General features: G+C 38.7%; 1 protein-coding gene across 2 annotated transcripts in view; it reads left to right on the forward strand.

Moving 5' to 3' along the window:
- Positions 1–5,962: 5,962 nt before the first annotated feature.
- DCDC2 (doublecortin domain containing 2) overlaps positions 5,963–24,016 on the forward strand; it is a 68,017-nt gene continuing 49,963 nt past the window's right edge. The window contains exons 1-4 of one of the 2 annotated variants that reach the window (XM_015617762.2): positions 5,963–6,330; positions 10,557–10,608; positions 22,928–23,004; positions 23,124–23,255. In XM_015617762.2, coding sequence (XP_015473248.1) covers positions 6,038–6,330; positions 10,557–10,608; positions 22,928–23,004; positions 23,124–23,255 — 554 coding nt within the window. In that variant the 5' untranslated portion in view covers positions 5,963–6,037. The remainder of the gene's footprint in view (positions 6,331–10,556; positions 10,609–22,927; positions 23,005–23,123; positions 23,256–24,016) is intronic. The other variant, XM_015617759.2, reaches the window with a different exon arrangement.

Below are 24,016 nucleotides of genomic sequence, written 5' to 3' on the forward strand. Positions count from 1 at the left end.
CGGGGAGGAGGAGCCCGGCGGGGTGACGGGGAGCCCCGGCGCAGGCTGGGAGCCGCACCGCGACGGGAACGGGCCCGGGCCCCGCCGGCCGCAGAGCGGCGCGTCCTGCCGAGCCGCTTCTCTGTTTCTAAATGCTGTGAGATAACTCGGTGGCGCCCTGGAAGTTCATAGCCGTTATATTGTAATGCACAGTCATGATCCTTCTCACCACCTTCTCACTCGGCCTGTGTTCAACCCCACTGAAATTAACTGGATTTACTGGATTTTATACGTGGTGATTTGTGAGAATGGGGGAAAAAAAAAAAACAAAACCCCATAAAGCTCACCTGGGCTCCTCTAATGAGGTAGGTCCGAACTGAAAATCTAATTAAATGGGTAACTCTTCCAAAAGACCTAAGTGTTCTTAAAATCTCAACTCTGGCAATGCTCATAACCCGAGCACACCTTACTGTGGCTGGGATTTTCCCTTCCTCATTTGGCCACTTCCTGATGATCTTCTAAAATACGGGGTTTTTTTTCCAAGTAAAGTACAATTTTGTCCCCAGCAAATATCTTGGAATTAAATTTCCTTGTCCTTCTGTATCTAAGATAGAGACAACCTGGGTGGTTGAGATGTAAAAGTTTCATTAGCAGCATACCAACTTCCACAGTTACATATTATTTTGAAACTGCAGCTTTCATGTGCAAAAGGGCAATGCAGGTAGCAGGGATATCTTCCTTTGGCTGGTCCTGCTGAAGTGTGTAAATCAGCCTGGAGGCAAAGCCTGCTACCTAGCCCTGCAGCAGGACATGTTATCAGACTGTACTTAGAGTACTCATTAATCCTTAGCTGGGAAGTAAAAAAGGAAGTGATTAATGAAATGATCCGTTCAGTGTGGCTGCTCCAAGAGGAAGGCACAAATCTAAACACCGGTCTGGGTTTTGAAAACAACGGTGTCACCAAACCGGACAAAAGAAACGTGTCCAATATCAGTTTGATGTGAATAAGCAGATACTTCTTTATTTTGGTGCTGGGAACACACAGGATTATTCCTCCAAACGTGGTCCACTAAGTAAACAAAATCTATCCATTTTATATATTTTTTCCTGCCAAGTCATCTTTACATAAGTTGTTTTATGTACTATGCATAATCTGTCCACTTTTAAATTTAACCTTTACAATAATTGGTTTTGCTAGTTACATAACTTCATTAATATTCCTACCCTCGGACAATCATTGATCATCTTTACTGACCTCTGCTGGTTGGAATCCTTGACATTCACATCAAGACGGGAAGGCTAGGAGGCTTCTGAGCAGCATAACTGGTGTGCATGACAATCTCTGTAGTTTCTTGAACAAAACATTAGAAATCCAGGAACTTCTTGGTGAAGTTTCTATGGCTGTATACTTTAAACACAGCAGTCCTAACATTGCTATACCTTATACTTTACCATTTTCTACTTGTAATCATAACTAACTCTTTTATATGATAAATCAATTATTTTATCAGAATATTTATAACAACACTTTTCTTTTCTTTCCTGCACCAGGTGACCTGTGCATTTGTATGTTTGTGTGTACATACATACACAGATGAGCCTTTGTTCCAAGCAGATGACGTGCACAGAATCAGAAGGATTGTTTATGCACGCCTTGCATACCTCACAAGGAAGTAATTAAATTAAAAAGTTATTCAGTAGTTGTGGACAGCATGTATATGTAGACTGAAGCCATTGAAGGTTTTCAGTTTCAGGGTAACCACACCTGTCTGCAAATATTGTCCCTATTCGTACTTCATGAGAAGCTGAAATCTACTCTAAATGGAGTATTTTATCTCTAGTTTTGGTTAATCTCAGCAGGTGGCAGCATAAGTGACATAATTTAATCTCTTGGATGTCAGAGATCCTTAACATTTGGAAGTACCAGACAGCACAGAAAATACCTCAGTAAGGCAGGAAACCAGTGCACACCATTGCAGCTTATGTTGGCTCTGCATGTTGGAATGCAAAAACTAGGTAAGCATTTAAAGGATATCGGCCAGATATTTACATTTAATGAATGTGCAGTAAATCTTACATAGCTGACATTTCACACTCTTCAATAACAAGGGAAAAGCTGCAAGGTTGATCTATTTGTGAAAACTGTTTTTTATTTGCTCATCTGTTCTTCTGGCTGCTAAAATAACATAAGTGTTGCAAATAAGACAATGTAACTTCACACAGAAGCTGGACTGATACAAACTCTGCTATGTAGGATGCAGCAGGCCAAAGTATCAGTGAACACTGGCATTGTATCTCATTACAGCTGCATTATCAGCCACCACTGCCACTGTCTGGAAGGGCAGACAATAACCAAGTGTCACCTCCGTCTTCAGAGGTGAAGGCAACACATCCAGTGTGCACTGGCAGCCGGGGACAAGCCATAAAGCACACACACAATGTCTGATTGATTTCACACTGCTGCTGGCAAAAGATAGCTGGAGATCTAGAACTGGCCTCTATTTATTGTAAATACCAATTGTAAATTGGTATTAATTAAATACTGTAAGTACCAATGAGCTGTTGTTGATTCTGCTGTAGGCACATGTCAGGTATCTGTCCTGCAGTGCTGACCTTTGGGAACAGTTTGCTGAATTTAATCAAAGAAATAGTGGGTCAAGCTCATCTGCTGTTTGTTGAAGAGGTTCACTGACAAGGACAGGCATGGTGGCTGTTCTTCATTCAGCCAAAAAGAAAGGATAGCTGCAGCACAGGACTGCTTAGTCATGAAACTGCCATCCAAAGCAGAAGCTATTTGTGAGGTTGAATGACACGAGCAACTAGTTCCACTGCCAGCTGAATGTCAGCGCAGACGTGGGGGACTGCTCTGATTGCAGCTCTGCTTTGTGCAAAGAAGGAGCAGAAACACCAAGGAAAAACAGAGAGAGAAGGAAACCATAGGTTTTATCAGAGGGGTCCTTATAAATCTCTGCTGAAGAAAAGCTCAGAGAACTTTTTGGTAAAATTATGGTAAAAAGGAATCTTGGTCTAAAGACAATTCTTAATGTATAGCTTAACCAAGTGATCAATCTTTTTTTTTTTTTTTTTTTTTTTTTTTTAATATACACAAATATGTGCCTGTACCTATAATCTGTTTCTTCTCCTAAAAGAAATGTGCAATTTTATTCACATTGAGAAAAATATAAAAACCAAAACAACAAACAAAAAGCCAGATTAATCAAAACCCCACCCCACAATTGCTACCAGACAGTAAGTGTTTTGTGGATGATCAGTTAAGCTACACAAGAAGAAAGAGATAGAAAAGACCCCATAAAAAACTTACCAAAAAACCCACTCATGTTTACAGTAATTGCTCTTACGTGAATGAATCAGGAATACCTGATTGATTATCTCAGGTTCCTTGATCAAAGGGTAGCTACAATAACACACTGAGAAGTCTTTGCTTAAGAAGGATGACTTCACTTCCATTAGTCTATACCAAGACCACATGGAAAGTATCTTTCAATCTTTTCCTTACTTAAGGTAACCCACTGGAATATTTTTTCCCATGGAAAACTATTTCCTTTTGTGCCTTAATGGTTTGCTAAAGCCTTTTCCCTGTATAATCCTTCAGCACCTTGGCTGTCTCAAGAACAGGACAGGACCTCAGTGATCCAAAGCTGTAGTTTAAAGTGTGATTGTCTAAGTTATTTTTTAAAGCAAAAATACTTGATCGTAGTATTCTAAGGAGTTTTCGATCTGGCAATTGAACAAACAGATGAATTTGCTATAACTGGGCTTTAAAATTTACAACTGCATTGGTATTTTACTTCTAGTGTATGCATGTGAGCTGAACCACTTGGTATTTATGTGCTTTAAACTGTGAGTGCAAACAGCCTGTCTACTCCAGACTTAGGGCTGGGAATAAAGTAGCTGCTATTGTTTTGTCTGATTTTCTGATAAGCTGCACAGAGGTGCACTTATTAAATGTGATTCTCAGCAGTGTGTGCAATAGAATAAGCTGAATTTAATTCTGTGTTTAGAAACTTTATCCTTTTTCCATTCTGTCCATTTTGTTGATATTTTCTTCAGCACTAGGATATTTCTGTCTTCATGACTTCATGCTTTGCTGTCACCAAGCATAGCTGGCAATGCCCTGCAACAAGCTGCAAAATCTTTCCCAGTTCTGAAATGACAGAGAACTCATGGCATTCTGGTGCAGAGAAAGTGACCCTGTTTGATGCTACACTATGCCATGGCTCTGCTCTCATCACATCCCCTAACATTGTGGTATGTTATGCTCCTTGTGTGACCTCAGGGGATCCTGACACACGGCCTGACAGACGTTGTGTCATGCACCAACCTCATGTAAGATGAGAGGTCTGATGTTGCTCCATCATAAAGAGATTATGTGTCTCTGCATTCATCTTAATCATGACAGTGGGTTCAGCAGCTTGTCTCCTTGCTGTTGAGAATGTGATAAGAGATTGCTTACAAAGTGAAACAATAGTGGGAATAAAAGGTCAGACCTTGGAAAAGCTAGGAGGATCAAATTGTCATGGTTCAAGGGACTATTATGGACTGAAGTGTCTAACCTTTTCTTAGCTTTTGGTCAGTGATTGTACATAGGTGAGGTGGAAAACCAAGATTTTGTCCACCAATTTTAGGATGCGTTTAAGGCAAGCAGTGCTCCGGTACCATTCAAGTGATATTTTATTTCAATCCATAAAGTGAATGTAACTAGCGTGGCCGTAAGTAAAGACCAACAGTATTCCGAAGTATCAAAAATGGCAAAATTTGTGCACCAATAAAATATTCAGTGTCTTACTCCATTGTCAAAGACGTTGTGTGACCACAAATTAGACCTAAGATAACTAAATGTGGTAGAATCTGGTATAAAATAGCACATAGTTGACATACCACTACTTGAACGCAGAGCAGTGTGAGAGTCATCATTTTTGGTTTTACTCAAAAGCATATCTTTAATAACAAAAATTTCAGGTTCAATGTTAAACAGTATCAATTCGAAGATGGTAAACGCTTGGTTTTTCCCGTTATTGGTTAGAAGGAGACCGGCAGCAAGTGGGGAACTTCAGCTGTTAACCAATAACAGTAGCACGTTTGACTGCCCTCACCCTGAAATTGCTCTTTTTGTAATGGTTAACTGCTCTGTTGTAATTCACAGCAGGGGGGTCATTTTCCCATCAAAGGAGGTAAGCTAAAAGGAAAGCAAATTCCTTCCATCCCGCGTGTTTAAACCCATTTGAAAAGACAATCCTTACTGTACACTACACAAATTCTGGTAGGAAGTTCTAATACATTTTTTAAACTTGAGACTATCGGCGGGGTAAAGAGGTTGTTAAAGGAATTATAATTGTATTGAAGGCCCTTCTGTTTTACTTTCTCTCAGGTTTTACGGCTTCTTGTCCCCAGGGTGTGCCGGAGTGCGCTGAGGGCGCTGCTCCGCCTCGGCGTTTCCCCGCTACCGCCGCTTCCCCGCCCAGGGCAGCTCCGTCCCTCGTGGGAACAACAGGCGGCGGTCGGCCAGGAGGAGGCAGAGCGGGGATTTCCCTCTCTCCCTCGTTCGGATCCCGTTCCCGTTCCCTCTGCCCACCTCTGGGCACGCCGCCCTCGCCCCCCTTCCCGCGGTGGCTCTGTGCCGGGCAGAGCACAGAGCGGGGAGCCGGGCACACGCGGGGTGAAGTTTCCCTAGGAAAGCAGGGGGTAGGGCTTCCCCTCATGGCAGAGCCGGAGGGTGAAGGCTCCCGAAGCCGCGGGTCTCCGGCAGTCCGTGTCCCTGGTGTGCCAGCTCGAGTGTTCCGCCGCATTGTCCCGGCCGCGCTGGCGCTCCCCGCAGCGAGCTCCCCCGGCGCCCGGGGGGAGCGGCGCGCTGGTTGCCTGGGAGGAGCGGCTGTGTACGGGCTGCACAGAGCCGGGATCGCTCCCCGGGAGGTGTGCCCGGCATGTGCCCGGCGTGGGCGGTGTCAGGGCCAGAGGGGTTCCCGGGCAGGAGCCTCCCCCGAGCAAACAGGTGCAGGCGGCGCGGCTGGGGCTGCGCAGGACGCGCGGGGACACCGGCATGACTAGTCCTGGCACTAAGGCGTCGTGGCTCTCGCAGCCGAACGTGAAGAGCGTGCTGGTGTATCGCAACGGGGACCCTTTCTTCCCGGGGCGCCGCATTGTCATCCACGAGAAGAAAGTGTCCAACTTTGATGTGTTCCTGAAAGAGGTGACGGGCGGGGTGCAGGCGCCCTTTGGAGCTGTGCGAAACATCTACACTCCCCGGGGTGGGCATCGTGTCCGGCAGCTGGAGGAGCTCCAGAGTGGGGAGCAGTACGTGGCTGGTGGCAGGGAGGCCTTCAAGAAACTCAAGTGAGTGGCTGAAATGTAAGATTTATACAGAAATGAATATCAGCATTTGTGCTTTGGCACTGTGGCAGTGCTTCAGACGACCCCTCACCCTGTCCCTTATATTAGTCATTGCGTAAAGAGAATTTAGAAGCTGTGATCTAGGCCGAAAGGAAAAGAGCTTTAGAGGTGAACCCCAGAAGGGCTCAGTAGAAGAGTGGAAATAGGACAGTAGAAAAGGAGAAACAGCCCTTTAACCCAAAGGACATGCAGAATAGCATGTTGTTGTGATGCCTGTGCTTAGCTGAAGGGCCAGTATTTGTGCTCAGGGGGAACAGGGTGAAAGCAGTAAAAGGTGGAGTGTTGACAGTCCTGCTACAAAGCTGATGAGCCTGGGAATTCAATTCCCAATGCTTCCTTTCTTATTTATTTTTAAAAAATTGAAAGTATTCTACACAGCTATCTGCATCTCCATCACTTCTGTTCATTTTGGGTATGTATATAGCCTTTTAATGTCCCTCCTGTTATTTAAAAGATGACCTTTTAAATTATTTCTCCTACCTGGACACCAAGAATTAAGCTGCCAGTTTGTCTGTTTTCTAGTGAGTCACTGGGAGAATAATGTGAAGGAGGTGTGGGCTTTTAGGTGTGTTTCCAGAGTGGCTCTGCATGTGATCAGTAGATATTCTTAATTCTGTCGGTGAATTTCATGCTCTCAGTTGACTATTGAATCTTTTGCTCTTTGTGGGCATTTTTCCTATAGCTGAATTTATAGAAATCTCAAAATTAACAATCCCTTCCTGGAGATGTTTGACAGTTTATATCATCAACTTACATCATCAAGACCTTTACAGTGTCTTTCTCATCTTGCTTCTGTAGAGTTGAGGACACTTTATTTTTCAGGAGAGCTCATTAGTGGCTCATTATGTTTCAGGACAAAACTCTGTGTAATGAACAGGTTCTCTATCATCACCCTTACCATTTCTGTCACTAGCTGCTTCTAAAGATTTATTAAAACTTCTTGCACTTCAGTAGGAAAAACAGAGAGAAAGATGTATATTTAGCAGGCTAAATATAAGCCCTTTTCCAACAATACTTACTCTTTTCCTTGTCAAATGCAGTGCTCAGCTCTAAGAGAGAGGTACCATTTCCTTTTGAAATTAAATCCTGTGATTCCATGGATAGCTTAAAATTGTTAGTTATCACCACATCGTATTACACATCTCTAAATGTGTTTTGATAGGCTACAACTAAGTAAATGTTTGGCATTAGCATGCACTGTTTAGAGAATTGGGCTCTCTGGATTTATATTGCATAAGGAAAATCATTTCTTTTTGTCAGTTCACATTTTAAGGTCAGAGTTTTTTGGTGAGACTTTTTCAGACTTTTATGGTTGAAAAATGCAACAGGGTACCTCGTTATTTAAAGCCAATAAAGATAATAATTTAAGAAAAGCTAACCTAAGGGACTGGGTGAAAAGAGGCTGTTTTATATATCCCTTAATAATATGTCCTAGTCCTGTGCTGTAGACTGGATAAATTGGATGACTTGAGGTCCCTTTCATTTCAATTCAGAATTGGAGTTGTTCACTTAACTAGTATTTGTTTACATAGTGCTGGAAATGTTGGCAGTGCTTTTATAAGCATTAAAGACTAGTTGAAGGGCTAAATTTGAAATTGTTCTTAATTGGGTTGTAGACAGAATGGTAATTAGGGAGATATTTTAGGCAGAAAAGTCAGAGAGGAAGGGTTAATTGGAAGGAACAGATTTTTGGAAAGAAGTGAAGGAATGAAAGAGAAGTGTGTATTTTTGTGTTATGTGTCACAGGTAAACAGTTACAGTGTGACAGACCAAAGCATCTGCCTTAAAGGATCTGAATCTGGTCTGATGGCAGCAAGAAGTTTGATTATTTATTTATTTATTTAGTTACTATTTTTTATTTATTTTTTTCTCCCATTAATTCTTATTGGACATATTAATTGCTATGATAACTATGTGGGGCTGAACTTTGAAATGGAGGCTTGTGGCACTGATGTGAGAGCTGTGGGAGTTTAATGGAGGAAGTATCCAAGGAGTAGCAGAATTTGAAAGTGTCATTGTTCAGCTTCAAGCAGTGCATTTGTCTCTTCTCAGATACCTTTCATTGAGAAGTGAATCTTTTTCTTTCCTATTCACAGTGAATTCAAGACTAAGCTGTGCTCACCTTTAGCACATGAGACAAACCCTGACTCTTAACATTTTGAGATTGATAGTTCTGAGGGTGGATATTCTAGATAAACTGCTGAATAATATTTTAAATAAAATAAAACAATCAGCATTTAGAAATTCTGATTTTAGGAAAAAAAATGTAGACATTTTCTTTAATGGAGGAATTTTTAGTCAATGTTGGTAACTTTTGTAACATGTAACAAGTTTTCCAGCTTGTTTTGTCATTTAGAGGTGTGCTAAGTTAACACACCCTTTTTTTTTTGCATATATGTAATAAAGTGTGCTGGTGTATTGTAGTTGTTACAGTGGTGGGTGAGAATGCATGTGTAGGCTGCTCCCCTGTGGAGTTCTTCTCCAGCTCTCAGCTGCCTGAAAGAAGACTCTCTATGCTGGAACTGGTTTCCATTTTATAGGTTTTTTTCAGCTAGCTACTCCTCCATCCTCCTTCCTTTTCCCATTTATATCTGTGCTCATTTATCAATGGTAGATGGTCCTCTTTCCAGCTGTGTCTTTGTAAGCAATGCTGTAGTTTCATCGCTGGCTTGGCTAGCCATAGGTTTGGAAGCATTTCTGCTTTCTTAGTAAGTGAGCATAGGGCTGTAAAATTTTTGGTCTGACATTTTTTTGGGTGCCATCATCCAAAAAAATTAGCCTATTGCTCCTATTTAGAATTTTTCAGATTTGCAGGTCCTTGAAATTTGCTGATTGAATGCCCAGACTACTGCAGAGTGAATTTAAGCCTTTGACTATGTATTTGCTTTTCTTTTTCAGTTTTCTTAGTTCTTGGTGAAATAATTCACATGTGTTTGGGAAACAAGAACCACAGTCTGCAGGTGTTGTTACAGGCTGTTGGAACCATTTTGCCTCAGGCACTTATATATTTTCAATCTTGCAGGCCGTAAGACTTCTTGGTTTTGGTCTAAAGAGAACTCATTCCTTTTTAAACTGAGAGCTTGGAACAGTTGTTATTATTTTTTTTAAAACATGAGGCTTTAAAAAATATTATCCTATGTTGCTACACTTACCTTTTTCAAAGCATTGGCATGCACTTTCAAGAGTGGCCTGGCAACTTTGCTGTGTCCTACTGTCCTCTCACAACAAAGCCTTGAAATCCCTGTGGCCATTCTCTGGTACCTTGATAAATGATTGCCATTCCTTCAAAAAAGGAATGATGCTTTTCTTTCTTTTTTCCCCCCTCTCTTTACTGCTTTTGCACCTTCATTCAAGTCCCACTAATTCTTAACTTTGGCCAAGTAGGAAAGTTTCTTCTGGCAAATGAATCTGATCCCAGCTGAAGGGCTGCAGATGTATTGTGAGATCTGAGGTCTTTTGGTGAGCCTGTACCAATGCTTGGCTTTAGGTATACCTGATTTCTCAGATAAGGTCTTCTAGTCTGAAATGCCTGCTAAAGCACCTTCCCACTGGAAGTGAAATCAGGGAACATTGCAAGGATAATATAATATTGTCCAAATAGATGTATTTTGTTTGCTTGTCCAGTTGAGGCTTGTATTTTATCCATAAAATAATTATGAAGCTACTGTTGGTTCATCAGCCATGAGAAATGAGTGTTCAGAAGTGCCCACATTCTATTAAAACCCAAGTGATGTAGATCCTTTTAAACTTTAGCTGATAAACCTGAGTCCCTCAGGTGTGCAGGAAAATTTAAATCTATCAAACTTACTGTGAGAAACTCAGAGGCAAGAGGATGCCTTTGAAAACTCCGGTAAGGTGATGCTGTGCTGAGAGTTATTGATTCAGCTGTATATGAGCTTCTTTTTGACAAGGGGGTTATTGACAGTCTGTTCTAATCACCAGTGACTTGAAGATAGGTGGTTGGTTCTCCCCTATCTTTTATATTAGCCCAGAGGGCTAGCCTGAAGATTTATATTAAGAGTTAATTAATATTAATTATTACTTACTTTTTCTGTTATTTTGAATCATAACAAATTTTAAAACCTTCATGTATGAAAAAATGTGTAGAATATTTGTATTGTGTAAGTTAGATGCTTCTGTAAATAATCAAACCTGTTTTCTTTCTACAGCTATTTAGACATTGGAGAAACAAAGAAAAAACCTGCTGAAGTCAATAATGAGGTAGGATGGTGAAATATTGAAGTAAGCCTGTGGTTTATGTTAGTGACATGCCTGCATTTATGCCTGACTTTTTTAATACATTTTTTTAAAATTAAATTTTATAATAATACAGTAAGCTACAATTCTGCAGATATTTCTTCACTGATTATTACTCTGGTTGGTCTGAGCATGATACATTGACTGTCTTCTCAGCTTTCTAAATTGCCATATCCAGTTAAAAACTCGGTAAGAAAAAATATCCCCTGTTGTCTTCATCGAATTTGGTTGTAAACCTAAGAGAGATTTGTACTTGCAGAAAAAAATGGTAGGAATGAGAATTTTGGGAGTTTCGGACCAACAAATTTTCTTCAAAACCTGGTGTTTCCTCTGAAGAAGGGACATTTTTCTTTGAAAAATGCCACTGTAAACTTCTAACTAGTTCTAGTCCATAATTTTCCAAGCTCAGTCATTTCTTTTCAACAGTGCTTACACTGTAGTTCGAGGAGAAAACCGCGAGCTTCAAAAAACATCATATGTGGATTTGTGTGAGATGCGTGGCTCTGCATTATTTTTACTCTTTTACTGTGTATGGAGGTAACAGTGACTCCCAACAAACATTTGAATTACAGCTTCTGGCTCGCAAGAAGCATCAGCTCACTTGTTTTTCAATTTCTTTTGCCTTGTGCCCTCAGCCCACATTTTCAGCAATTCAGTGGTTTGTATAAACAGGTGTGTTCAGACAGGAGGACACCTTGTACCAGAAGATCCTCAAAATTGTCCTAATGACCTTTACCATGATACTCAGATACTTCTTATTCAGAGGCTGTGAAATACAACAGTTTTATAATTGAGCAAAACTTGTATTTTTTTGAATGGGCTCATGAACAGAAAGATCAAATTCAAGTTGAAGATTTGATATGCTGCTACAACTACCCTGTAAATTTACTCTTAGTTGGATAGTCAGTACAACTACAGCCTTACTATTTAAAGGCTGATTTTAAGGCTGATTATTTTGCTGCAATCCTTAGAATATTTTTGATGTAACAGAAAGTCTGTGCAGTTGGAGAAGTAGTTGTAGAAGCTGAGTTTTTTTACTTACAGTTGCATGTTTGAAAAAAGATGCATTTATTATTTTGTCTGGAATCAGTGCTCATTGTATATTATCTTAAGACTTCCAGCCATGTCTCAGGGCTTTGAAGTAACCCAGTATAAACCCTCCATTACCTCAGCCTTCTTCTTCATATTTGACTTACATTTGCAATCTCCACTCTCCCTGTGCTGAATTTAAATCCCTGTGGTGGATTTAACATGATTGATTTATCTAGGGAGAGGAGTCATAAAAATGAGATGAAGCATACTGATAGTTTACAGATTTTTATGTGGGTTTATGAATAACACAATTGTCTTCATGAACTAATAATTTCATCCTAGGAATGAACCTTCAAGAGTCTAGTAACAGAAGTTTTAATGCCTAAATTAGTTTTTGTTAAAATGGTATGAGGCAGAAAGTCCTGGTTTTACTTTTTTTTCAGATGTTCACTTAGAAATCAAAACCCTAGATTTGTTGTAGGACCAAGAAAGGCAGCATTATTCCTATTGTGCTTAAGTGCAAGGGTATCAATTCCATCAAGCACATGTAATTTGGCATTTTCTCCACTAAAACAATTACAAACATCTATTTCTGATTCTGGTTAGTGTTCAGGGAGTTAAAATGAAGAAAACTTTATGCAGCAGCTGTACACTGTGCATTTGTATGCAGCTGTATGTTTTCTTTTGTGTTAGTTAAAACTGCCAAATGCTTGACATCTGCTTTCGGGACCACTTTAATGTTGTTCTTCCAAGGCAACATCTCAATTACTTTAAATTTGCAAATAACTAGAAAATGTGTGTCAAAAGAGAATTAAGCAAAGAAAAAATTGATGTTCAAGATACGGTGTAAATCCTCTGGCAGAGCCATCATGATGTAATAATATGTCTCAAAATTTTAACAGTTGTGTTAGTGGTAGACAAAATAGTAAAAATATTTCATCCTTACCCAAGGTAAAGCTTTGTTACAAACTCTTTCTCAGGTATGTTTTCATCCATCACTTCTTTTGGCAACTGAGCTTCTTGTTTTGCAAGAGAGATCCCTTTTGTACCAAAGCTGATGTGCAAGTCCAAATACACTTTAAATTATGTGCTTGAGGAACCTGACAATTAATCTCTTGAGAAAATACGGACCAACAGAGTTACCAGTTGTTTATTATAAGCTTAATTGTTTTTAAAAGGCACTGAATGTTATTTTCCAATTATAATGTGGAAAGTGTGGACACTTATATTTCTCTAGGCACTGTCTGATCTAGATGGTCTTTCCCTCTGCCCTCAAAAAAGATGAATTTTACTTGCCTTTGGGGCTGAGCAAGCTGAAGAAGAATCAACTGAGCTTTTGTATTTGCAAATCCTGTAGCCAGCTATTTATTTTAAACTCTCTTTGCTTCAAAAAAATATATCCAGCTGGAACCTCCTTTCTTCTTCGGCTTCTTATGACCAACTACTCTATGAGCACACTGTCATACATGAACTTTGCCATGTGATATTGTAACAGCAAAGAATTACAGGTACCCAAGAAAAGCAGAAGTATTTTGATATTGAAGAACCAGTCTCTTGCAACTGAGATAAAAAAGGAAGGTTATGCTGGCTGTATGAAACAGCATCTGTTATCAGAAGGCCATAGTAGCCCTGCAGTAAGCTACCCTACTCTTGATGCATTTCCCCTTGGTTGATCTTCTTAGGTAGTAAGAACATTGAGTTTTTTTGTCTGCACTTCACTTTTTCTCCTGGACTTCTAGGAAAAGGTGATTGTCTGGGCAGCTCTGACACAACTATTTCACATTCTCCCAGTGATAAATCACTTTTTCACTGTTTTACATAAACTTATGTTATTGTTCTGTAACTTCTTTTTGATTGCAACTTCTTGTTTTATCATTTTGTTTAGGTGATGTCATGTTTGTAGGAGTATTTGTTGAATAGAATAATCAATATTTTTACAAATGATTCTTCAGAGGATTGGTAAAGATTCCTCAAAGCTTTCCTACATGTATGACCTGCATATTTTGTATCTGTATACATCTCCAGAACATCTCTCCCTGGTGAAAACACTTACTAATCACAAGGATTTCAGTGAATGTCTGAACATTTTTAAAATTTAAAACTTCTTTTTCTGATCCAGTGCCAATCAGTTCTCACATTGGTCACATTCTGGGTGACACTGATGTGGGCCAGGACATGGAGTGAAGCGCTTTTGATTGCTAGGGAGCTTCACAGAACGTGCTTGTGCCGGTGGTGAAGTGTGACTGCAGGGTGAAAATGTGACTGTCAGAATGTCTTCTGCTGGTGGTCTCTGGGTGCAGCCCATCACTCAGCAGCTGCTGGGAGGCCTTGTGGACCAGACATAGCTGACTGGCAAATCTCAGTGTAGGTCAGCTGGCAACCGTGTTCTTGGTGAGGTCCTGGGACAGGAAAGGTTCCCTGTTGTCCAGTGCTGACAGAAGAGGTGAGCACCATGAGAGGGGAGTGTGAGGTAGAAAATACAATGTTTGAGACTTGGTAGATATGAACTTAGCACTAAAATTTCCCCCAAAAGCATCTAAGATGATGCTATAAAAATATTTTGAAGACTTGTAAATCCTGTGTTTCCTTCTGTTCCCTCATATTTCAAAATTAAATTATTGTAGTAGCATTCATGGCAATTGAATTTTTTTCATCCCTTGTTGCTTGACAAAGTCACCACTCATCTCCCAGCAGTAGTGTGATTTGATTTATTTGTAAAAATTACATTTTGGAAGTTTATGATGTTGTCCCGGTTTCACAAATTATTTTGGTATATTCATGCTGGATATACCTTGTATCTAACTTAACATGAGTAATTCTTTTTCAAGTACCTTCTCATGAAAAATCATAGTAGTTATAATTATTTTTTATTTTAAAACTACTGTTTGTTGTATTTGACAATGTACATGTTTAATCATAAGAAAAATCTTGTCATTTTTCAATTACTGGGCTCTTGATTCACTTTAGCATCTAACTGTCAGCTAGAAATGGTTCATGGATATTTTCTCTGTACAGAAGATAGTTTTGTAAAAGGGACTGAATAGATATTAGAAATGCTCCCAGGCTGTGCAAATTACAGCCTTTTGATGTCAAAACAATATAACTACGTAAGATATTCTTCCCAGCTTCTTTTCTAAGGTTTAAAAAAACTCAAACATTATTTGTGCTACCCAAAATTGCTAAACACAAAATGCCGTATGGCTGGTAACAAGTTGTGTATAAAACTCTATTTCATACTCTTTTGCCAGAATGCAAAACTAAACCCTCTTGCTACTCTATATCTGACCCATTTGATTTCTTCTATTGCTGGTGTCACAGGCTGGGCAAGAATTTTCTCCTTTTCTTATGGTAAATTAATTAGTAATTCTGCTGTAAGTGTATTTTAAGGAATAAGACTATTAAAATGCAATGTTTGAAAAAAATTTATATATGTCTCTAATCTCCTGAGCAACATCTTTAATAGTTAAACGTGGTATGCCATTGTTTGGTATTTAGTATCCCGGTAACATAATTAGCACAACAAGACATACAAAACAAATCCTCTTCCTGAGTGTTCACAGCCTAAGACCAGGAGGAATCAGAGAACTTCCCAGACATCCAGTTAGAAGATAAGCTGTGCCCTTTTTTCCTTATTTGAGCTGTGGATGCATAAAATTTCTCTTTACATACTGCTGTTTTACCTAAACTGTGCAGTTGCAATTATTTTGATTAGCAGTTTGCTTACAGATCGATTTAGTGATTTTTCAAGCAGCAGAAAGAGTTTGGTTCATGCTACTGGAGAATTCCATGGTCTGTATCGAGTTTGATCTGAAACTTGATAGTTGTTCTCTTCCTTGATTAACACCTGCATTGTTCAGTATGGTAACTGGTCTTCCTAGCCTGTGAGGAGACCAGGAGAGAGTGAAGAGAAGCCAATACTGAAGCTTTTAATGAGGCATGTATTAGTCTCATCAATAATTTGTTGCTGTATATTAAATTGACTTACTTGAAACATTAAAAATTTTTGCCTTTGATTAAAAATTGTGAAAAAAAAAAATTTTATGGGGATTGTTTTTTGTTCTTCATCTTTTGGCTGTTCCTAGCCTCAGGTCTTTCTGATGAGCTGTTAAGACCAGAGACTTCCTTTTAGTTTAATTAGTCTAAGGAATTTGAGGAAAATACACAAAATGTGAGAGGCATGACCAGTCGGAATCAGAATTGTCACTATCATGTCACTGTCAGAAATTAATGTCAGGATCTATTTTGCTTGACTAAACTCTGTATTATTGATACCATTGTTGTGTGTGTTGTAAGCAGTGTGGGTACAGCATCATGCAACTCAGAGAAGGAATGGGATCTATTCTTGACATCAAGAGGGAACACAGATGTGATATATTTTGGAGCAATGCACAGGCTAAGTTTCTGGGTAGGTAAGGCCATGCCATTGTCTGACTTACCCCAGCTGAAGATTTGGCCACTAGTCCAATGTCCTAAAATTATGGGAGATCCAGACTGAAAAATTTTTCTTTCCAGGGTGTAATTAGCTAGGGTGAGATTTACTCACTAATGTACCAATATCCAAGTCCATTTCACTTACCATGAGTGAAAAGGAGGGTGATTTACCTTGCAGATGAGCAGGTTTCAACTCTGTGAATTTTGTAGGAGCTTTGCAGTCTAGAAGGCTCCCTTAGTCATTGCACAACTGTCTGCTGTGGAATAGCTCATTTCCAGCTCATCTGTGTTTTATGTGAGCTGAGAAGTTTGTGTGCAGCTGTGGTCTTGTGGCCTGTTGCTCAGTTAATAGAAGTTTGGGTGTTGCTTTATATCCACACCAGTATACATGCTCATAGTCTCTGGCTCAAGGATGTTTTGTGCTATCCAGAGTACCATCTAGCAGTGCAAAGTAGCCAGGGAAATGTGGATTATCCAGGTTAGTCACTGCAAAGGATAACTGAAATGGTTTTGTACTAGGCAAATGCCTCAGTGAATTTGACTCTGCAACTTTAGTCAATGTGTAAAAAATGTCCATTAAAAAAAAAAAAGTCATGTTTCTATGAAATAGATAACATGTTTCCTGTGCAGTAATAGCTTTAGAAAACTTATTGTTCTGGTTTGGTTTTGATCACTGAACCTTGAACATTCCTTTCTTTCACATCACAGGGTGGTGATGGTGTATATCAATGGAGTTTTGGTTCTTTTGACCGCAGTTCTGCCCCAGGGAAATGTAAATATTTGTTCTCAATTTTCCTGGGCACATTGATTAACAAACAGGCCATTGTAACAAACTGGCAAGGCCATGGCTCATTGCATGAGCTGATAAATTTGGAATGTGACATTGTGTTGAAATATTTACAGCTTCAAAAGGTTAGTTATAAAGTGACGTGAGTAATGAGTGAGATGTGCGTAGCACCCAGGACTACATTGGTAGCAATAAGAAAGACCAGCTCATATACCAATAAAAATCAAAGCATCACAGAGCATCTGGTTGAGACACATTTAATTTTTTGGCTCATGCTTTGTTGCTGTCCAGTGTTGCTTTGTAAATACATCTTATCCTATAAATCATGCAGCTGTTTAATTGCCCCCTTTGATGGGGGGACACTTCTGGTAAGGGAAGGAAATAAATCAGTTAATAAATCAGTTAGTGATACCATTTCTTAGCTATAACTAACTGGTAACTGGTGTATGTATTCATGGCAGCACTGTGAAAATTCTGACAGACTTCTTTATTTAGCATTATGTCTAATTATTTAATGAACACTGAAAGGAAAAGCTAAGAATGGCACATTTCTATTTGAAGCTATTCTCAAGTGCATAAAAATCACCTTTTTAGAAACTGAATATGTAGATTGGCATGTTCAGAGGCCAGTTAAAAGACTAATTCATTAACTATACTTTTCTTGTATACAAGGATTGACTCTGTGAAGTGTCCTGTGCCTCTTGCAAGTCCTAAGAAGCCAAGAGGAGGCTAGGTAGTTTTTAGAGTCTGTCCCACTTTCCAGTCTATATTTTTATAGAAGTACATAGTGCAGCATTCATAGAAGCAAAAAACTCTATTCATGGGGATCAGCAAATAGGTTCATACCAACCAAAACAAATAAACTTAATTTTGATACATCTCCATGTTAGATATTATGTTTATTACTTTTTATTGGTTAGCATGTGTCTGAAGAAAGAAGTGAAAACCATTATTTTTTATCTGTGTCCTTCATGAGTCCTTCCATGAATAGCCATTCTCAATGATGATTTCCATTTAATGCCATATGTGTGACATTCTCCTCCCAATGTCACACTTCTTGGAGTTGGAAAGATTGCATAAGCAGGCCCATCCATGGTCTTCTAAAAAGGAGTGGCGTGTTTGACTCATTCTCTTTTGTCAATGTGTCTAAAAATGCCTCTCAAAAAAGAAAAAGTCATGTTTCTATGAAACAGATGTTTCCTGTGCTGTAATAGCTTTAGAAAACTTACTGTTTTAATTTGTTTTCATATAGTCAGCTGACCATAAATGTAACTTTTTTTTTAAAATTAAAATTGTATTAAAGTGTATTTATGTTTATGCATACACACACATTATATTTAAGTATTCATGTGGATACACACAGACTAATTTAAAATGGTTTTCTTACAAAAATATAACAGTGTGACTGAGGTAAGGGTTTGGCTGCTGATCATTTAGCTTTGTTTGTGGCTTTTTTCCCAACAATCAACACTGGAAGACATAAGTACCTAAAGTAGGTTGAGCAGTGTGTTGTATATGTTTCTTAAATGTTATGTTTGTGTTTGTTAAATTTTGTAAATATTTAGAATATAACTATGTTTAGCATATATTGTAAGTGAAAAATATATAGGCTATTGTTTAAAATGAACAGCTGTGAGGGCATGGATTTTATTATGTTGCTTCAGTTGGATGCCAACGTGCTGTGTGTTTGTACTTACAAAGAAGACACTCAGAGCTAATCACAAGTTCAACCACAGTGTATTATGACTGAAGATGAAAGCTGGACTCCAAGAGACTGTAAAATGTGTTCTGAGATTGAAGTGTTTACAGAGTCCTCAACCACTGCAGGGTGATTCTCATTCCCAGAACCTAACCTGTGCTGAGTTTAGCTGTTTTGTTTTCCCCAGACTTTGCAAAGCCATTTCACAGATGGTAACTCCTCTCTGAAGTAAGTAAAATCTATATTGCTGTAAGAGGCTCTGTGTGAAATAAATTTATTTTTTATTTTTAAAGAATAGAAAAATAAATATTGTGGTGTTTTTGAGTGTCTGTGATCCCATGGTGTATTTACAGCTGTGTGTAGCTCCTGTTGCTTTGTAAATTCTCATTGGATTTATTGCTTCCAGCTTACATAAAGTTTTCTGAGTTACTCCTTCATCCCCTGAACACTTTGTGTTGCTGCTGTGTGTTGTCATGTAATACCTCAGATAAGTATCTCATCACAAATTACGAATTGTTGGCAGCATTTGTCAGTAGGACGTGGAAGCTGCCCTTAAATGGGTCTTTTCAAACAAACTGAAAATGTACAAAATTTAAAGATAAAATCATAATGGGGTCAGACCACTGGTTAATGTAAATCTGCTTGCAGTTGCTGACGTAAATTGGAAAATGCTGATTTACATCATCAGAGAATGTGGCTGGTGAAATGAAAAGAAAATAAAGGGGTTAGGGGGCTAGTGATACTGGTCTCTTAATGTAAGCACAAACTTTCACCCAAGACCACTTTGTTGTTAATATGTAACTCTGCAGTGCCAGAGGGGTCAGGCTATTCCAGACACTGCAACATTGTGGTGCCTCCTACAAACATAATAGGAGCAGAACTATGTATTCTTTAATTAAACCCAGGACCAGGTCTTCCGCTGGGATGGTTTAGTGGAACTCCAAATACTTCAGAGGAACTAAACTGATTTACTGTGGCTGAGCACTTGATCTTTTATTAATGTATACTTCTGTATTTTGAAGTTAGGTACCTTGCTTTTCACAACCACAAATAGCTTAACATTGATCAGACAGAAGTTATTCTAAACTCTATGAACAGAACAGTCAGATTAATGAGAAGAGGGGTGTATAGTATGGAAGTGGTGGGCTTTTTTAATCACAGTGTAGTGTGATCTTCATAAAACATGCTGTCAGAGCATGCTCTGATTTTTGTAGTTTCACTTTATCAAATGTATTTTTGCACTAACATATTCTCTTCATTTCCTTTTAATAAAGAAGGTACATTGATTTAAATAGGCTTGGATAAACAATGCAAGTTGATATTTTGTTCCAGTTTAGGCCATGTTTAGGTAGAACATACAAATACTTAGTCTTGGCCCAAGCTGGTCCAATGTTATAAACCCCTGCAGTCTGCTTGTTTAATAACAAACCTAAACTTGTAAGGCTGCAGAAGGCTGTCAGAAATACTGATCCTCAGAAGAGAAGTCCAAAAGACAAAATTCCAAGCTGATGCCTCAGTTTCTATTATTGGCAGAAATACAATCCTCCAAATAATAAATGAGCTCTTAACATCTGTCAGGTTATTGTTTTCTCCAGGGTTTGGTGACTGGGCTACATGAAATCGCTTGATGGACTTCTGAGGAGCCTATAGCAAAATTATTGGTTTTATCAGCCTGCAGGAACAATTAAGTAATAGGGTCCACCTGGTACTATCCTTAAGGGCCCCTTTATGCTTAGTGAATACTTTCTAGCTTTCTAGAACTCTAGCTGTTCCAGTAAGGTGTGGAGCACTGGAACCTGAGTGTTTGCAGACTGAATCAGAGAACTTAGCCTGATGGAATGTTTGGAGAGACTGGGAGAGCTCGAGCAGCATAAGTGAGCATCAGGAATGGATGTGGAATCAACTTTTTTTACTATTTATGTATTGGATATTTTACAGGGGATTGCCCTGGCAACCTACCAGCTACAAAGAAAGGTGTAAGGGCATCCAAAATTCTGTAACTCCCATTTTGTGTGCAACCTGTGTTTGGAGCCTAAACATTAGGGCCTGATGCTATGGAAGTAAATCAGTATTGTCTTGTCCTCCAGTAGCATAACCTTTAGAAAGTTAACCTTTTTTCCCCCTGTATGCTGAAGCTCTTTCTTAGATTGCTTACACTGAGAAAAGAACCCTTTTAATGGCTGACACCAGCAGTATAAATGTTTTCAGATGTTGAAGCTTAAGCTGTGTTTTCTTTCTTTTCCAGTAAATTTTCATTTCAAATTTTGGTGACATAAATAACCAGGTATGCTCTGAAGAGTATGCTTCAAATGTTTCTGCAAGAATGGCTGAGTTCCTAAGTTATTTGGCAGTTCCCAAAAAATGTCTGCCTCTCCTAATGAGCTGTATGATAACAACTTCTTACTCTCTTTCCAAGCCTTTAGTAGTATGTGTGAATCTCTCAGATCATGCTGGAATTGACAGCAAGACTGTGAACTGCAGTTACCTTAGGCATTAGTGCACAGCTAATGTACAGTCTAGTACAAAATTTCTCTTTGTATGAAGCCAAAACAAGCATGCATGTACAAAACAGATCTTAAGGAGTAAATGCAAATGGCTTGTGAGATGCTTGCGTTAAGGGAAGGTCCCCAGCCGTGCCAGGAGTCTGCTTCCTAGTTTGGTCTGCAAGCAATGCTGGCACAATGCAGTAGTCATATCTTCCTTGTTGTCTCCTCTTTTAGGTGTCTCTGGCTAAAATATCCCTTTGAACTGTGCTTCAAATCACCATGCCCTTCTAGGGTTGATTGCGTCTGTTTAGTCTTTTTAGTCCACGTAGCTGTGCAAAGGCTGATTCTGCCTTTCTCCCTCCATGACCACTGTGGGATTTTTTGTCCTCTGAATCTCTCAAAAAAAAAAATTTGAGAGAGCTATACAGCTCACAAGGGCCTTTGAAAAATGCAAGAAGTTGAAGTGAGTTGAATTCAGAATAAATATGCTTCTTTTTCAGCAGACATTGAAAGCAGATTTTGTTCAACATATTTAATTCTTGTATTTTACTTGAAATGATTGTACACTGAGTGCCAGTATTGCTTTTGTTTTTTTGGTTCCTTTTCTCCTAAGTTTGCTATCTCACCTCTAGAATTTATGAGCTTGGTGCAGAATTTGCTGTGTGACATTCTTTGACTCATGTGGGAAGTCAGATTTGATTATTTTAATAATAATTTTTAGCCGATTTGGAATATCTACTAGGTTGAGCACCTTTCTTTTCAGTGTACACAAGAGAAAGATCTGGAAAGAATTCCAGTCATTACTAAATGAGTTTGTGTGAAAATCCAAGCAAAGACTAAAAGCACAGGAGTCCAGATAATTTCCCACAAATTAAATAAGAAGTACTGGTTAAGTTAGCACCAGGTGTGATAAAACTGCAACATACCATGTCATTAAACTGCTTTACACAGCGACTGGAAAATTGCCAATTTAAATAAACTTTGTACATCTATTTGAAAGCATGTCTCTCTGCATGCTGGCTATTTAATCCTTCAAGCTTTTATGGTTTTTGTTTGGTTTTTTTTAGAAATGTAGACAACTTGTTAATGCATGTACTATAACTTTTGAATGTTTGGCTTTAACACCTTATTTTTATTTGCTGATGATCAAGGATTAAAAAGAAATCTTCCTAATGATTTTGGAGTTTGGGTTTATCTTTTTCCTTTTTTTAACTTTCAGTTTAGAATAGCAACATTAATGTTGATCTCAATTCTGTGTCTGTTCAAAAGAGTACAGGGAATAATTTTGAGATTTAAGTAGCAAATGTATTATTCTGAAGGCAAAAAATCTGCACTTCACCTCACTTTTGAATCATTGCTCTAAAATGAGCGAAGTATTCAGAAACCTTTATAAATTACTGATAGATTTATATTAAAGGCCTGTACAAGACCAAAATTATAATAGCAAGACCAAAGTTATTATAACAGCAGAGAGATCTAGCAATGACATTTATTATTAAAAAGAGAGGATAGTTTAATTGCCTGCACCATGGTTATAAGCAATAAAGACTAAGCACAAACAGCATTTGGGAGTATCTCTCTGGGTCTGTAGGACAAGCAATGATGTCCATACAATTCTGTCCTCTCAGTGCAAACCATGTATTGTTCCCTGATGCACATGGTGGTATGCTGTGCTGTGGTTGTTATTCATCACACACATAAACCTGCAGCAAGTAATTATGTGTGCTATGTAGAAGGTAAAGCTGGAATGGAATAAAGTGCATGCTTTAAAGACATAATGGTGGGTTTCACAGTCAGTTTTTCTGTCTGTGAAGACTGTAATTTCTAATTCTTATTTTGTTCTTGCAGGTGAAGCCAGTCACTCACAGTAGAATCACCGCATCAGCACGGTTTCGAAAGCCTCTCCAGGAGCCCTACACTATTTTGTGAGTAGGATTTTCACTTAGCAGATTGCCATTTCAGGGGTAATGGTGGCAGTGTGTTCACTTCAGGTGAGCTTTGTTTAAAATGCTCCTCCAAGTTATTTTACTTTGCTTTATTTCAGCCTGATTGCTAATGGAGACCTTATTAGCCCTGCAGTGCGCCTCCTCATTCCCAGGAAAACACTGAATCACTGGGATCATATTCTTGAAATGGTTACTGGAAAAGTTACCCTCAGAAGTGGAGCTGTTCACAGGTATAAGGAAGCCGAATATTTGCAAGATGCATTTTATATGCCTAGATATGTTTCTAAAACTCCATAGTTAGATATATTGGATAATTCCTATTTCATGGGAAGTTTCACTGTAAGAAAATTAAAATATGTCAAAAAGCCACAAAATGGAAACACGTTGACTCCAAGTAACCTTCAGGTTTCATTTCAACTGCTATTGAAAAAAAGATTAACTGCAATTTGCTTAAGCTGTTAATTTTAAATTAATATTAATGAATTAACTATTTAGTTAGCAGGCCCGTAATAATACAATACTAATGCAATACACTTAGTACAAATAATTAAGTTACATGTCATGATAAAATAAATGAGCATGGTGAAGTTGGTGAAGATGTTTGGAATGTGAGATACATATGATTTGTGTTACCTTTTAATTTTGATAGTTCTTTAAGTTCATTGGGGCAAGCAATTTCAAGGAAAATATAATAGATTCTTTGGGGTTTGTATACCTGGGCCAAGACTAGGATGTGCTTCATATTCAGCTCTCAGCCTCTTAATAAAAGCTTATTAAAAGCCAAGGCAAAAGTTGGTGTTGGGGTTTGCCTGTTCCAGTATCTCACCTGGTCTGAGTTGTTGTGGTATTCAAGGAGTAGGAGGTGACCTATTGGATAGGTAGGTTTCAGTCCCTCAAGGTTTTTACAATGTAAAATAAGTTACCTAAAATGGCATTTGGTAGTTGTTGCAAGTTTTAGAGCGAAATCATAGATGTGATGTCCATGAGAAAC

Source organism: Parus major, chromosome 2 (genome assembly GCF_001522545.3).
Source record: "Parus major isolate Abel chromosome 2, Parus_major1.1, whole genome shotgun sequence".
Taxonomy (NCBI): domain Eukaryota; kingdom Metazoa; phylum Chordata; class Aves; order Passeriformes; family Paridae; genus Parus; species Parus major.